The sequence below is a fragment of the Nilaparvata lugens genome, chromosome 8, assembly GCF_014356525.2.
Source record: "Nilaparvata lugens isolate BPH chromosome 8, ASM1435652v1, whole genome shotgun sequence".
In the NCBI taxonomy this organism is placed as follows: Eukaryota; Metazoa; Arthropoda; class Insecta; order Hemiptera; family Delphacidae; genus Nilaparvata; species Nilaparvata lugens.
The window spans coordinates 29667764-29685436 of record NC_052511.1 but is presented as its reverse complement, the minus strand read 5'-3'; the positions used below and the strand labels follow the sequence as shown (position 1 = coordinate 29685436).

At 33.1% G+C, this 17673-nt stretch overlaps 1 protein-coding gene across 1 annotated transcript in view; it reads right to left on the bottom strand.

The window, feature by feature from the left end:
* Positions 1–17673, bottom strand: part of LOC111044975 (D-ribitol-5-phosphate cytidylyltransferase) — a 32052-nt gene that overhangs the window by 2098 nt on the left and 12281 nt on the right. The window contains exon 5 of the mRNA XM_022330261.2: positions 7754–7995. Coding sequence (XP_022185953.2) covers positions 7754–7995 — 242 coding nt within the window. The remainder of the gene's footprint in view (positions 1–7753; positions 7996–17673) is intronic.

Sequence of the window (17673 nt, the reverse complement as noted above, 5' to 3'; positions counted from 1 at the left end):
ACTGCCGGCGGCCAAGCAGTGTCCCTGGCACCTCTCCTTTTGGATCCTCAATTAGGTGTTTATTCTTTACTGATGAGGAGGACCACCTTGCCTTCCAAATTGTTCCAAATTCCTGGCCATTCTGATCATCTAATCTCAGATACCTCCTAGATTGTAGCCGTCTTGCTGGTGCATTATTTAGCTCCTTAGCTATTGGCAACTCATTCCTTGAGACAACCCTGTTAACAAGTTGTCTTGTCTTATTCAATCTGCGGAGGTCTGGTGGCAGGACATTACACAGCACAGGTAGCCAGTTGGTCTCTGTTGGTCTTATTGTGCCACTGATTTTTCTCATGGATTCATTTAGCTGCACGAATAAAATCATGTAATTAATATTTATACAGATGGACGAAAGAAGAAATTGCATTATTCAAATGCAAATAGATAAGCATATGTAATAATAGGCTAATGTTTAATAAAATTTCAAATTAATTGGTATCAAATAGCCTGAAGACTTCTGTGCTCATCTAAATTCCTTCTTGCTTTTCTCCCTTCTGCCATTATTTGCAGTAGCAGAAGTCCTCGGGTTGACTCATAGCAATTAATTTGAATTTCGTTCAAGATTACTTACAGCCTATTCATACATCTACATATTATCATTATCAAGTATCATAATATAGTCGAGCTCTCTTTTATAATGTTGTTATCCTCTGAACAATGAAACCATCTACGTAACAAATTTGGTTACATGGCATTTCAGAATTATATTGGTTTTTCACCTCTATATAACGAAATTTTCTCAGGATAAGCTAGCTAATTCGATACAAAAGTGTTCAGCTGTTATTATGAGTAAATATGGATTTTTTCTGTATACACGTAATTTATTCATTGTAAAGTGTAAGTGTGTACAGTGTAAAAACAAAACAATAGAAAACATTATTCAATATTCAAGATAGCCCAACACAGTCCTACTACCTTCTTTTGCTTCACGAAAAACCAGAGCGATCGATGTTGTCGGCGATTTTCTTCATTTTTGCTGTGCAGTAGCGACGGATGGTGAACTTCATAAGCTGGAATTCAACGAAAAACATGTAGCTGATCACCTCAACGCATTCCAAGGGTTGGTTGCAGACGACCACAAAGATTTAATTCGGATTTCTCGCAACTTGAGGCAGTTTGCTGGAAATTTTTCTCAGCAATTTCACGATGCGTATAGCAAATTAACAGACAGTATGAGATTATTCGTACAACAGAATGTATCGGAGGAAAAAACACTGTTCACAAACCAGTTATTAACTTACATTTTTCACCTCTACTCACATGTATGTGAGTATGTGAGTATGTGAGCTGCTCCATACACTTTTGGAAATTACAACCGCTCGTTTCACAAATGTTATAGTAGTAGGAGATTTCAATACCGATTTTGCCAGGCAGGATAAAATGACAGAGGATATTAGAGATATTATTAATATGAATAATTTAGAAATTAAGGTCCACGAATATACAAGAGTAACTCGAACTTCACAGACAATTATTGATAATATCCTCACAAATATAGAAGGTTGTAATGTCAGATTAGGTAGCTAAGATCTATCAGATCATAACTATCAAATTTTAGAAGTTAAGTTGCAGGGCCAGAATCCAAGCAGAAAAAAAACTTTTGTAAAAGAAATTCAGCAATATGAGCTAGGAAATATAAATTGTTTGAAGCAGGAACTGCTTCAAGAAAATTGGATTAGTGTTTATAACAGTTGTAACCTAAATTACAAATATAAGCAATTCATTGATAATCTAAGATTTCACATTAGTGTATGCTGTCCAATAAAAAAAGTCAAAGTAAAAAGTAAATTAAACAAAGTAGATGAATGGATAACTGAAGATATTCTTACTCAAAGAAATATTGTTAGGGAAGCTTATGAGGAATTTAAATTAGTGAGGGATGTTCCGAGTGAAGTCAAATACAAATGTCTAAAGAAAAATTATGCAAAAGAAGTGAGAAAGCTAAGTGTAAGAAAACAGCTGAAATATTAACAACTAGTACCAATTTTAACTCTGCTGTTTGGGAGGTAATTAATAGAAATAGGAGAGCAGCTCAAAAAGATACAGTTACTAATGTCCCTAGGATAATCGATGAACATGGAAATTATATGGATGATAGTATAGACATTTGTAACTTTTTCAATAAGTATTATCAACAGGTTGCATATAATCTCCAAAAGTCACTGAACACTAATACTTATAATACAACTACATTAAATTCTGAGCCAATTGAAAAGGTATTTAAATTTCATCCATTATCAAGAGATGAGTTGTCAAGAATAATAAAAAAATAAATTCGTATGGCTTTTGTTGGTGGGGAGTTCCTTGCGGGAATGTTCCACCGCCTGAATATATAATTTAAGCCGTCAATGGGCCTTACGACTGTCATACTTCAACCGGGACCGACAGTTTAACGTGCCCATCCGATAACACGGGAGTGATCTGTTTAAAAAACTTTTGGCTCTCAGTGGGGTTTGAACCCGGGATCTCTATGCTGCTACGCAAGCACTCTATCCACTAGACCACGGATCACTCCGTGATTATTAAGAATAATAAAAAATTTGAATAACAAAAAAACAGTAGGATTGGATGGGGTCTCAAGCAAAATTTTAAAAGAATGTGAAAATGAATTACTGGACCCTTTATTGCATCTCCTTAATACTTCACTAGAGCAGGGTATTTTCCCTGATGATCTGAAACAAGGAAAAATTTTGCCAATTTTCAAGAGCGGTGATTCTGAAAGAGTTGAAAATTATAGACCCATTAGTATTCTAAATGTAATAAGTAAAATTTTTGAAAGAGTAGTTTTAAATAGGCTATTGATGCACCTGGAAGAAATTAATTTCATATGTGATGAACAGCATGGGTTCCAGAAAGGGAAATCTACTAAGACTGCAATAGTATCCCTTGTTGAAAGACTAATAGATATAATAGATTCAGGTGAGAAGGCAGCCGCAATATTTCTTGATTTATCCAAAGCTTTTGATTGTGTGAACCATAGAATATTATTGGAAATACTAAAAACTGTAGGTGTGAATGGTATAGAACTAAAATGGTTTGAATCATATCTCATAGGTAGAAACCAGTGTGTTGAGCTTACCAAGGTGGATGGGAATGAAATAGTAAAAATTAAATCTCAAAAACTGGAGGTCCAGGCTGGAGTACCTCAAGGCTCAATTCTGGGTCCCTTACTGTTTCTGTTGTATGTGAACCAATTACCAAAAGAGTTAAAAGATCACAGAGCTCTGTTGTTTGCTGATGACACATCGCTTATCTTTAACAATTATTTATTAGATAGTCTAGAAATAAATGCTTTTACTGGAGTACAGTCAATTGTCCAATTCTTGAAGCAAAGGCAATTAACAATAAATAGTAAGAAATGTCAATTCCTACAATTCAAAAGTAAATATAATTCAGTAGAGGATAGAGAAATAAATGTGTTTGTAGAGGAAAATGAATTAGACCAAGAAGAGAAAGTAGCATTCTTGGGAATTTTATTGGTCAGGAAATTAACATGGCATCCTTACATTGAGAGGATATGTAATAAGATATCATCTGGGGTATTTGTCCTGCGGCAGCTTGCTAGGCTGAATGATAAAAAACTACTGTTAACTGCTTACCATGGACTTATACTATCTCATATTAGGTATGCTATTTTAGTATGGGGTAATTCATCTCAACAAAATATGGACAGGGTGTTTAAGATTCAAAAGAAGGCACTCAGATGTATAGAGAAAGTGAATAGGTTAGACTCTTGTAGGCCTTTATTTAAAAAGCTTGGTCTATTAACTGTGCCATCTTTGTATGTATATGAAGTTGTAATGCATGTGAAAACGAGTGGTGTGATCCAGAATTCAGATGTTCATGAGTATAATACGCGAAACAGAGCAGATTATCATATAATGGGTCACAATAGTAGGTTATTTGAACAAAAACCAGATTATATTGGTAGGAAATTTTATAACAAGCTACCTCAAATCTTGAAAAGTAATGATGATTTGAAGATTTTCAAAAAACAAATTAAAAAATATTTAGTTGATAGAGCTTTTTATAGTGTACAAGAATTCCTTTCAAACCTAAACTAGGTTGAACTACTTAGTGTTAGAATTATTATGTAATAACATGACTTGTCTTATACTCCATGACTGGAGTCTGGAGTCTTTAGGACATAATCTTAAAAAAAAAAAAAAAAAAAAAAAAAACACGGCAGAAATTCATAAATACTGCGAAGTAACGCTGTGATAAAAAGCTTTTACCCTTTTCGCTGGTACACCCCAATTTATTACGTTCAGATCTCTTCAGATTGGAGAAAGGATATAAGTCGAAAGGACACCAGTTACCTATACAGTACCTCTATCGGATTTGCAGCGATATTTTGATCTTCCACTTACGACTTGTGTGGTGAAGGAGAACTCCATGGTGCTTAGCTTAAAAGTACCGTTGGTCAGCATCGGCGGACAGTTTCAATTGCACAAGTATGTGAGGACACCTATGTATTTCGACGGCCAGATTTGTCAGCTTCAGCAGCAGGATTTCGTTTTGGCGCGGAGACAGGAGGACGGTGAGATTCAGGTCATCTCGGGAGATCATCTCTCTTCTTGTCGGGCACAGGACGATTTCTTATGCTATCTTCCGCGGCTGGTGCATGGAGGACATATGTCATCAAGATGTATGCATCACTTGTTTGCGGCGACAGAGCTGAAGGACATCCAACAATATTGCAGTTTAAGCTGTCGTCCAGCTAAGCAGGAGTTGGAGATCGTCGAATTTTCGCATTCGGAGTATATCGTCGCGAATATACAGGCCAACACTACAGTCACTTGCGAGGGAGGTTCGTTTCATCATCTTCAACCTATGCGGGAGCAATGTATGTGGTTTTACCCTGTCATTGCGAGATTTCGGTCGGCGGGAGAATAATGGTGAGAAAGACTTTTCCGTGTGACGCAAATGTTGATAAACAACCTCAGGTTCTCCATTACTTACCTTTACATTGGGTTAAGTTTAATTCGTTAAAAATTGATGTTTTGCAACCGCATTTCAATCCTAATTTTGTTAATTTTAGCGAAATTTTAAAAACTGATATAGATATAAAGGTTCCGGAATTTACAGTTCAAGACGTAATATCGTCAGATATATTTCACAAAGTAGATCTTCCAAATTCTTGGGGAGATGTTGTAAATTCCTCTAGTTATGTTTTTTATATATTATTTGGCTGGTTAGGGTTTTTAACTTTATTCTGTGCATATTTAGGCATCAAGTTGTATGTGTGTAAATTATCTGCTGTAACGGTAGCACAACCTAAGATACATATAATCGATAGTTAAGAGTTATATAGTTGCTTTTTGATGGATTAACTGTTTTATTGTTTTCTTTCTTGACTATATAGTTGTGAGTCATATGTACTTATAAAGTTTTTTTTTTCTTCTTCGATTTTTATTGCAGCTTTTGAAGTAGTTCAATGTTGATTCACAAATAAATATATTGTCAATTGAGATTTTCTTTTCATAATAAGTTGAATATTCATGTATATTAATGTGTATAATATTGAAAGTTAGTTTCATATTTAATCAATGTTATTGTGCAGCATAGTTTCATTTTGAATTTGATTTGAATGTTTGTAATTTAGTTTGAGTAACCTACCTTTCTACAAAAGTTTGATTTCAATGTATAGTAGCATTGTCAAGTCAATCAGGCACACGTTTGTTTCCCGAGTATATTATTTTGTTTAATCATTATTTATTTTTTTTGTTCCCCTCTTGACTACAGACTCAGGGACGAGTCTTTCAGCGGGATGGGTGATGTGTCACCTGGTCATATGGGACATATATATGAATCATATATTTATCTCATATTGATCAGGATTTTAGAGTTTTTATTTAGAAAAGTTTAATGAACAGTGTTTTTGTCTTTGAACAATTTGTGTCAGCGACAGAAAGATTGTTTATTTCATTTGTTATCAAAATTTATTGTAGCTTCTCTTTTGTTTTTGATAACAAACGTGCTCGCTTGTGCGACTGATAAAAATATGTATTTGAAATGGCTTCATGTTTGGCATTGACTGATTTATATATTAATACCCAAAATTTTACTTTTGTGGTGTGTGAGCTCGTTCGATAGGACTGTGAGTAAAGTCCGGCTGTTCTGGTGAAGGGGATAGATTTTGTTCTTGTTTTATAATACAGTTTTCCTGTCACAGTTCGGGCAGTTTAAAGATAATTGTATTATTGAATAGGAAGGGATATAAACCCACTTCATTAGATCAGTTTTTTTGATTTTTAATTAATAATTAACGTCGCGTTTCAACCAGTGGATGCCAATTTGGGAAGCCATTTCATAAAGGTAGGTAACTACTGAGTCATTGTTTTAAATTTTTCATAACCACAACAAATGAATCTTCACTAGCAGCAAAGCGAGTAGCCCTTGAAATATTCATCTGTTTATTATTATTTCGTTATTTCTAATTATAATTCTAATTTTGTACAAATAATTTATTGTTTTGTTTTAATTATCAAAAACCTGTACGATCATTTCTTGTTTTTCATTTTCCCACCCTTACATGCTCGGTGAAGGCAGATCGTGCTTACACAAGTAGTAGTTTACATAGTAGTAGAAAGGGAAAATACCTATGATGAGATTCCTGTATAAAGTCAGTATAAATTATAGGAATGCATAGTTGCTATTTGGCGTCTCCTTCGCCTTCCACATTGCTGTTTTTCAAGTTATCCCGGTATATATGTTCTAAACATCTGATATCAATTGTTGATTAATATCATTGTATACATTGTATTGTTTTCAATTTGAAATTTGAATTTGATTCTTGTCGATAATAATAAATTCTATCTCAAATATATTCTATTCGTCAAGAGAATATCATATCTTTTCAGTGATTAACAATAAATTTTCCTAATAATTGAGATTAAATACCCAGGTACCGTAGTTCATTAAGTCTACAAACGATTTGGTAGCAATGCGGAGCTAGAAAAGGAAAGAGCCATCTGCTTTGTCTGATGACAGAGAAGGATAGCAAACCAATGTTGAACAGGTGCTGACTTGACAACCTGAATATCACTATAGATGCCTACATCTTACAATAAATGCAACACTGTTATCAGTAATTGTGCAGGATTATTCTTAATCTAGATTTATTTTCTAAAAAATAAAACACAAGTTTTGTGTTAATAAAAACTACATTACAGATAGAAGTAGAAAGTACACAATATTGTGTTTGATAAATTGCATGAGCGATTAAAGGTATCATTATGGCTGGATATGAGGTTTTGTTACTAAAGTGAGATTCACTTGAAACTGCCAAAAGCATTGGTGTTATTTATAATGAATGCTGATGGAATAGAATTGATCTCTCTATATAGGTTCCTGGAAGCTACCAAGTAATTATCCAAATGAGAGCAGCCCTTCAGTGCTCTAGTAGGCGTTTTTCAATTACAATGACTAAATTCCTTATTCGAAATTGTAATGTTATCAAATAATTATTAAAAATGCTAGCATTTGGCAATTTGAAGCAAAAATCCAACTTCTAACCTTTCCCTAACCTGATATTTCACTAACCCTAAGCATAATAATTCTAATCTCATTTAATAATGATGTCCATATTTGCATTTCGCACGTTCGTGTTAATAGTGTTAGTAGGTGTTAGCATAGAAAAATAGATGGAGAGATTTCTCGATTCTTATTCAGAGGTATTAGTTGGCGGAACGAAACATATGCAATTACTTACATTCTTATCGACATCCAACAGTGAGGCAAAATCGAGTAGATGCTCGTCCTGTTGTATTTCGTGCATGTGGAATATAATGACAGTGTTGAAGGTGGCCTGATTGTGGTCGGTGGAGGGAGACGAGTGCTCGGCAACACTGTCCACGCGTTTGATGCGCAACACTTTGTCCGATAGACTCTCCTCCAACATTTTGCTCGATGCAGTTTGCTGCTCAGAGATTATGCACACCCCGTTGCTCCTCTCTGCTCAAACACAATTCAATTAAAAAAAAAACTGCTTATTCACCTTTTATAGATTTAAATACTTGAAGGTCTCAAATACAATTTCAAATTTATTGCCTTACAAAAAATGTTTACAATCAAATACAGATTAAAGAATGTAATATTTTAGAATAAGAAGTATAATTTTTCAACATAATAATATACTAATTCGGCGAAACCGGCAAAACCATAGTTTGAGTGGCGGTGACGAGTAGCAAAACAGAAAACGATTCTATTACTTCGAATAGAAAAATTTTGATTTAACATGGTAAGCTAAACTATAATATTATAACTATACAATTCAATCAAGGTGAAAGTGGGGAAAACCTATATTTATACTGTATGTAGGTCTCATGGCAATACTAGAGAAAAAAAATCAAATTGTGTTGTGAATTAGGTGAAAAACATTTGTTGATTAATCCAATCTATTATTTTTTAGTGCTTGATTTAGTGATGCTATCTAAAATTGAATATTTGGATAACAGGTTAATTAATGTATTTACTACATAGGGGAACTGTCTACGGCATACTATGTCCTGGAAACACGGTAATTTGATGGCGATCTGAAATTATAAGCTGGAATGTATGGATTGAATGTATTTTTGGATCTATTGATATAAAGTATTACATTTTTTATATAGAGTTGTCCCACTGTCAAAACCGGGAATTCTTCACAAAGTAAGTGACTGGGATATCGTCTCGGCCTTTGGAGAGCAGCTTTTAGTATGTGCCTCTGAATCACACCTATTTTATTGAAATGAGTGTCTAAGGCACCCCCCCTCAAACCCCTATACCATAATGAAATGTGGATTGGGCATAAGCTGAAAACACCATCATCAATAACTTTAAATCTCCAACACTGCTTAATCTGTAGAATTTATGAACAATATATTTCATTTTTTACACATATTATCAATATGTGCATTCCACTTCAGATGTTGATCTATTAAAACACCTAGATATTCAACTTCTTTCACGTTTATCAGCGATTGACATATACAGTCCCTAACAACAAAATCTGAGTTTGACTCAGTACAGTCAAACAAATGAATTTTAATTCCACCATTTAACATTTCCGCAGGGATTGAATTTATTGTTAGCGAGAAAGCCATATATACGCTTTTTCTTGTATTTAAAGTGAGCGTGTGCAAATCAAGCCATGACTTAACTGCTGTGAGACCTGATTCTGTTAGAAGTTTTGTCATAGGCTATAATTTTATAATTTATTATATATTATATACACCACTTTGCCCGTTCATGCTGAAAAATAATTAGATAAAACTTATAAATGTGACTTGGTGATTTTTTCTACTAAGAAAATACATGTATCATATTATTAACTAGCAGGTAACCCGGGTCTATTTTGAAACTTTTCAAACTGAAAACTTGACGTAATAAAATATTCTAAATTTGAAAATATGCCTATAAACATCCTCGGTTAATGGAGAATCTTTATGCAAAATTTCAAATCAATCAGTCCAGTAATTCAGACGTGATGATGCGTCAAACATAATTTTCCTACATAATTTTTCCCGTACGTAAATGAACAAGCTCTTTCCATCATTATACAATAGATGATGGATAGATAGATGATTTATTTTATCAGTATCTTTGAATGAGAATAACTTTTGAACGGTTTGAGAAATCGGTGTGGTGTTCACCAATCATTTTCTCTGGTATTCCTGTATCGAAATCAAGTATTTCGATACAACATTTCAATTTAAAAAAAAAAAGTTGAATTCAAAATGGCGGAACAATATTTTTATGCGACAGAAAATCAGTTATTTTTATTTGAATAGTATCCCCAATCATACCTATCATCTAATGTCCCTTTTAACAGAAATGTTCTGCTGTTTCTATACAACAACTGGAAGCATGACAAATTGAAACTTGACGTAATGAAATCTTGAAGCACTGAAAATAGGCTTATAACCATCCTCGGTTAATTAAGAATCTATATTCAAAATTTCAAATTAATCAGTTGAGTAGTTCAGATGTGATGATGCGTCAAACATAATTTACTATTCCTTACGTGTTCTAAGCCAGTTCTTTCCATTATTATAGTATTATAGATAACTGAAGAAGATACAATACTTGAAAACCTCACAGAATCATAGCCTACTGATTTTTTTTCAATACATCAATAAATTTTAGTATCGATTAGATCCTCCTCAATTTGAATCAGGCAGCCTTTTGTTTCCCCAATTCCAAACAAAATACCTAAAATATTCGTTTCACTCCGAATACATTATAACTGAAGAATATAAATTATTAATTATTTTATTGAGATCCATTCATGTTTTTCTTATGAAATTCAATGATACAGCATCAAGCCTATGTTAATTTCATTTTTACTGGTGGGCAACATTTTACATTAAAAACAATTATTTGATAAAATCCAAGTTCAATTGAAATGAAAACAAATTCCTTCAAAAATATAATTTATAATAATACATTTAACAATGTATCAGGCCAAATATTGTAGCCCACTGTTAATTGAGGTATGTAACCTATACATGCATAATAAAGAATATAAAAAGAACACATTGAAATAATGCTTTTCTAACTACTTGTTACAATTGAAAAATTCAGAAATGTGAGTGAAAATTAAGAATAAACATAGTCCACATGGTTAGATAGCCGAGGTTGGATAATTGTGATTCTATGATTATAATGGCATTTCCTGCAATATTATATATTGTCTATATTTTGTTCTTTGTCGTTTCCTTATTCCTCTACTAATTATTGTCTCATTTTTAGATTTTCATCACCATTGAAGAATGATAATAAAAATTTCCTCAGTTCAATTGAACTGAAATCGTATTGACTTCTATCTAAATTCGGGTCTTTCTCGTTATTAATTTCTTTTGGGTACCGTAACTACTGTTCATGTTCTAATCTTCAATAGAAACAAAACCTGTAAATGCGCTAGAGATAATACCGTATGTTGAGTTGAGCTGTAAATATTAATAACTTACTGAAAATGTAATAATGCTGATTACAAAATATCAGTTTATGAAAAGATAGTAGAAAAATGGAACTATAGCAAGCCTACTACATAATTATGAACAATGACAATCCATGAGACAATACTAAAGATTTTTTGAAATATAAACTGACATACCTATTAATAATTAATTAACTTGATTGCAGAATTTTACATTAAATAATTATTTTATAAAATCCAAGTTCAATCGTAATGAAAACAACTTCCTTCAAAAAATAATTTTTAATAATACGTTTCGAGGGAAAAAATGAAAACAAAAAAAAAATTGAAACTTTCTCGGGGCTCGAACCGAGTATCTTTTGCTTTGAAGCCGAGCACTTTACCATTACTCCACAACCGCTGTTGAAATAGACTGTCTTGTAACAACGTTATAACCTCCATTACATTATCGTTACTCTGACTCGAACAGTTTGTGTCATCCCGTAGCCTACCTATCTTTTCACTTTTCAGTGATAGAATGGAAATAAATGTGGCATATTTCATTTAAAAAAGATTCAATTCGTTTCTGTCTGATAATTCATAACGATATCCATTAATTTTTGTATCTATTTATGGAGTGATACAAATAAATAGATGCAAAATGCCGGCAATATTCAAATAATTATGCTGTTAAATTTTGGACTGCAATTGAATTCGCCCCCAAAATAGCTAGAAAATGATTATTTATAGCACTTTGTTCAAAATAATCCGACACGTATTATTTAAAATGTTTGTTCAAAAAGCTGAATAATATAGCTCTTCAACTGGGTTCAACAAATTTTCGTTTCTGATACACGGATTTCAGTAGGCTACATACGGTACCGTACCTCACCTTCATCATACTTATTGAAATACATCTCTTATGTTAAGAAAAAGTTGTCAATATTTCACTGATTTACGAATTTGTCAGCGGAACAATATTTGCCATTTCAAATATAATATAATACAAAACAATGATAAATGTCAAAACAAAGTTAAGCAAGATAGACAATCAAAGTATTCATATAAATAAAAACTTTGTTACACAAAATAACATAATAGGCGCTGCCTGCAAAACCAAGGGTTTGAGTGCTGGCAGCGAGTACCAAAAAAATTCATAAAAAGTACAATACACAAGTGAAAGAGAAGAAAAATTAATACAAATATGTATGACAATAAAAATGTACAGAATACTGATAATATGAGAAAAGTTGAAGTGTAATACAAATGGAGTAAGTTACTGCTATATTAAATTTTATGATTGGTTGCTGTTATAAGTCAATGTTGATATATATTGTGTTGGAAGGAATATATCTGAAATATAATTGAGAATTGATACAATTATTGATGAACTGTAGTTAGTGAAATGAGATGATGGTGATATTTAATATTATATTATGTTGTAAGAATTGAGAAGTGTTTATTGATTTTATCCACTCTGCTATTTTTTTAGGATTTGCTTTTGTTGTTCTATTTGCTATTAAGTTTTCTGGTAGCAGGTTGATGAGTCTATTGCAGATGTAAGGAAATTGTCTTCGGCATACAGTCATGTCAGTTCTGTTAATTTGATAATTATCTTGCATTCGAAAATTGTAGGTTCGAGCTTGAGGTGTAAATAGATTTCTGTTTTTAATTATGTATAATATTATGTTTTTCACAAATAGTTGCCTAACTGTTAAAACTGGGAATTCTGTAAAAAGGAGATTTGTAGGGTAACGTCTGGGTCGACCAAGTGCTGCTTTAATTAAGTGTTTTTGAATTAAGGAGATTTTGTTAAAATGTACGTCCAATGCCCCACCCATACCCTAATGCCATACTGTAATACTGACTGGGCGTAAGCAAAGTAAATTAATAGTAATATATTTAAATCACCTAACCCGTTTAACCTGTAAAATTTATGTATAATATGTTTCATTTTTTTACATATATTATCAATGTGAGCGTTCCATTTGAGTTGTGAATCTAACATGACTCCCAAATATTTTGTCTCCCTCACTCTTATCAATGCCTGACATACACAGTTTTCATCCCTCTCCTGTAACCCTTCCAACTCTACATAACGATTATAATATGTACAGGAGTCTGAGTGAGTTTTTACACCATCTTGAAATAGCTCTGTAGGGATAGACCTTTCTGATGGAGAGAAAAGCATGTACACACTTTTTTTTATGTTAAGTGTCAGCGTGTGGTGATCCAGCCAAGATTTAACCCTAGCCAGACCAGCCTCGGCTAAACACTTAACCTCCCGCCAATTTGACCCAGTAAAAATTAAGGCCGTGTCATCTGCAAAGGAGATGGAATAGCATCCATTGATGTCAATTTTCAATAGATCATTGATATATACCAAAAATAATAACGGGGAGAGCACTGTACCCTGTGGAAGACCGTAGTCGGTCAATGTCAGTTTACTGGTGTCAAGGATTTGTATTCTTTCATGCAGGTAACTTTTAAATAAATTTAACACCGTTCCCCGGATACCTATTCTCTCTAGCTTACGTAGAAGGACTTTATGAGGAATGGTATCATAGGCTTTTGCCAGGTCCAAGAACACAGCCAGAGTTTTTCTACTGTTTTTAAAGTTTTCCGTTACAATTCTAACCAACTCAGTCATTGCATCTTCGGTGGATTTACCCTCCTGAAACCCGAATTGATTTACAGCAATAAATTTGTACTTTTCAAGATATTCGACCATTCGTTTTTTATTATCTTTTCAAATATTTTAGACAGGTTGCTTATAAGGCTGATAGGACGGTAGTTCTCGGGAGCTTTTTTGTCACCTGATTTATGGAGAGGAATTATTTTAGCTATTTTAAAATGTGAAGGAAAATGGCCTAACTCGAAACATTTATTAAACAAAATTGACAATGGTTTGGCTATGAACTCTGCTATATTTTTCAAACATATGTTGCCTACTCCATCCACTCCCGGAGAGGAGTTACTTTTTAAGCTTTTAATCAAATCAAATCAAATCAAATCAAAATCAAATCAAATTTATTGCCATAAAAACAAAATACAATTTCGTTAAAATTCCTTAACAAGTGATTATTATGAATAAGAATACATTTTTTCCTTAACAAAACAATATTCGCCATGGCACCACCAGCAAAAGTAAAACTTGCTCGCTGGTGGGAGTCTTTATTCTAACCCTAATAATATAGTTATTGATTTAGTTGATCTAATTTATACAAATGAAACAAACCGGAGTAGAAGAAAAAAAAATGAAAATAAGAAAGGAGAACATGAATGAGAGAAAAATACAAGAGAAAGAAGAGATCAAGATGATTATGAACTTGCTAGGCTATTCAATGAAAATGTCAATTCAAATGAAACTCAATTCATGAAAAAAATTCATACAAATCCATTCGTTTAGACCATTCCTTTTATGATGTGTCAGAAATAAAGGCGGTACTAAATTGATGAATTTTGTGCTAATGTGCATAAGCTGTCTACACAACAAACTTAGACTACTATGAAAAATTTTGAATTTCCTTGTACTATTTGGTCTGAGTGAGTAAGTCGGCCTATCAGCCTCTTCAAAGTTATCTTTATAATTATTTATGTATTTTATTAATATTTTCAGATATATTTGTCTTAAGGTCATAACCTGGAAATCCCTGAAGACTTGCTGGGTGGGATAGTCTCTGGGTTTGCGAATTATGGTTTTAATTACAGCCTTTTGTGTTATAAATAGATTATTCAGGTGTGTGTCATAAGTTCCTCCCCATACTGCAATCCCATATCTTAAAATGGACTCAACTAAAGCATAATAGACTGTTTTTATTTGCTCTCTATCCAATATTCTATTGATTTTATAAAACTTATAGTTAATGAATTTTAATTTTTTATTGATAAAATTTATGTGATGATTCCATCTGAAGCTTTCATCAACAATAACACCCAAATATTTTATGGATACTACATTTTCAAAGGTAGGACAGCCGCAATCAGGAAGCATTGTAAGATTATGAACTCCAGCGACTATCTGATCACATTTAGTATGAAGTTTTAATTTTAAAAATGTGGGAGGTTTGCCAACTGCATTTGCTGAAAAAGTTATATATTTAGACTTACTAAGATTCAGACTAAGTGTATGTTGGTCAAGCCAATTCTTTATTAAAAACAAATCATGTTCTGAATTCAAAAATGCTTTCTGCCAACTGTCATCTGAAAAAATGACTGCAGTGTCATCAGCAAATGAATATACTTTACCGTTTTTCAATTTGATATTCAACATTTCGTTCACATACAACAAAAAAAGAATGGGCGACAAAACTGTACCTTGAGGTAGGCCATAATTACTTAATTCTTTTTTACTTGACTGTTTCCCAAGAGTTAACATCTGTGATCGGTCACAGAGATAGCTCCTGAATAACTTTAAAGGCAAACCTCTTATTCCATATTTAGCTAGTTTATCCAGAAGACTATCATGTGGCACAGTGTCGAAAGCTTTTGCCAAATCATTATTATTACCTCTTCATAACTTGTTGGATGCATATAGTATGCATATAGCATATAATATAGTATGTTGGCTATATTATTGTATTGATTTCATTTAAAATCAAAACTCTTACATAATTAAACTCACCGCTCGTACCGGCGGCGGTAGTGTTGTATGGTAGATGATTTTTAGTGTTTAATAATATCGTATTTAAAGATGACAAAAACAGCTTTTCGAAAATTTGAAAGATTGAGAATCAATAAAATGTTATTCAAAACTTAACAACTCACAATAATATAATATCACAATCGCTATAAGCTGCCAGCATTTGTATCAAAACTCCGGTATCGAAACATGAGCTTCCTGTATCGAAACACATATTGCAACACATTGTTACCAGCGTATCAATTTCTCTATGAGCTTCCTTTATACAAACACATCTACAACAATGTAGGTATGCCATATAATGTTCCATGAATCAAATTTAAACATGAATTCTGAAAAATCTAGAAATAAAATTGAAATTTGGGCTTCGAGGTGCACGATTTTGATATTTTTAGAATCTATGTGCAAAATTTGGAGATCTAAATCATTCCCGTTTTTCCGGTATGCAATCCACAAGTTAACATGTTTTGATGCGAACAAACGAACACACAAACAAACACAACCCTACTCTCTCTTATTATATAAGATATTCATGATTTTGTAAATGTAGAACCTGTCTGAACTTTACACAATTAATTCTAACATTTTCAGACAGGTTCTACATTGTACATTGAAGTACCGTGTATCCATAATGATGGCAGAATGCATTTACGCACAGATATGAGCTTAGCAAGGTGCTGTTGAGTTGCAGGAGTGGATTGGATTAAAGTTCCTAGTCAAGTCGAACTGTTAAGAGTATTGATACAACTAATACATGACAGTTATTCAGTTACTCAATCATTAACCATCAAAATGAGATTTGAAAAATCATAATGCTGCATTATTGGGGAGTGTGACTAAAAATAAACCATACAATTAGAAATGAATGGTTCAGATTAAGCAATGATGCAAGTGAGGCTAGCTACTAATGGTAGAACATGTGTTAAATCTCACTTACCATTTTCCACTTTTTAGGTTACCTATTTATTTTGTTTTTAGGTTAATAGACGATGTTGTTTTCTATCAGCTGTCATTTTGTTTTAATGTCTGCAACTCACTGCCTTTTGTATTGCAGTTGAGAATTCATAGCCGCTTGTAGTTTCGTTTTTGTCTCAATTTTGTCTTTTAGATATTTGTATAGATAAATAATCCATACTCACTTTTTGTAATCATTTTCAATTATATTTTACAAATAGATTGTCTCTCATTATATTAGTGTGATCGTCAGTTATGTGTTGACAGTATTTTGAATCACATAGTCATTTCCTTTTTTGTTGCTTTTTTGGTTCCGAGCCTAAACTGTACTTTGTTCTTCCGGCTTGTTCCTGTCTCTTGTGCATCAACTTTTTGAAGTCCCAAATGTTTCTTCAAAACTTCAAGTATTTCTATGAAGTATGGTCACTGTTAGCATTGATTTCGACAAATCAATCTGCGCTATACATCTCGCCATTCACCAATTCAAAATTGATTCATTAGTTTTTGATTTATCTCCATTCCAAGTTTTCATGTGCGTCACAACCTTGCATTGTACATGAACCTTTTCTTCAGTGTTGAAACCTCTTCATTCATTCAGTGTTCAATCCAAATTCATCTTATGTTTTGGATCTCGCATCTAGCTTGCAATTTTGGATTTTTTGCAATGCTACTCATTGAAGAATCGATTTCTTCTTTCACATTGTCTTGTATCTGGTAATGCTACTACCATACGTTCAGATTCAATCTCACCATCGCCTTTGGAGTGTCCTCGTCAGAGTTTCATCGGTTTCTTATAACAGTGAGGGGTTCACTGTTGTCAGCCTAGAGTCGTCCTGGATTCCTGCTGGTCTCCAGAATCTTGGTTTGAGGTTCTCATTCTAATCTGCACCACCTGCGTGGACACGCTGGTGCTCATCTTCGCCTGCTGCTGCTTCAAACTTTCTGAGATAAGTCCTATATTTAACATTTTTGATATTCTCACATCACATCAACTGTAGCAAAATATCCACTTTGGTTATAGATCTTGAGCTATCTCTTCTAAATTGGATATTTTGATTTTAAAGTACATTTGCTCTATCTTCCTAGACTTGTCTTAATTTATCAGTGAATCTTATATTCAATATTATCTCAATATTTA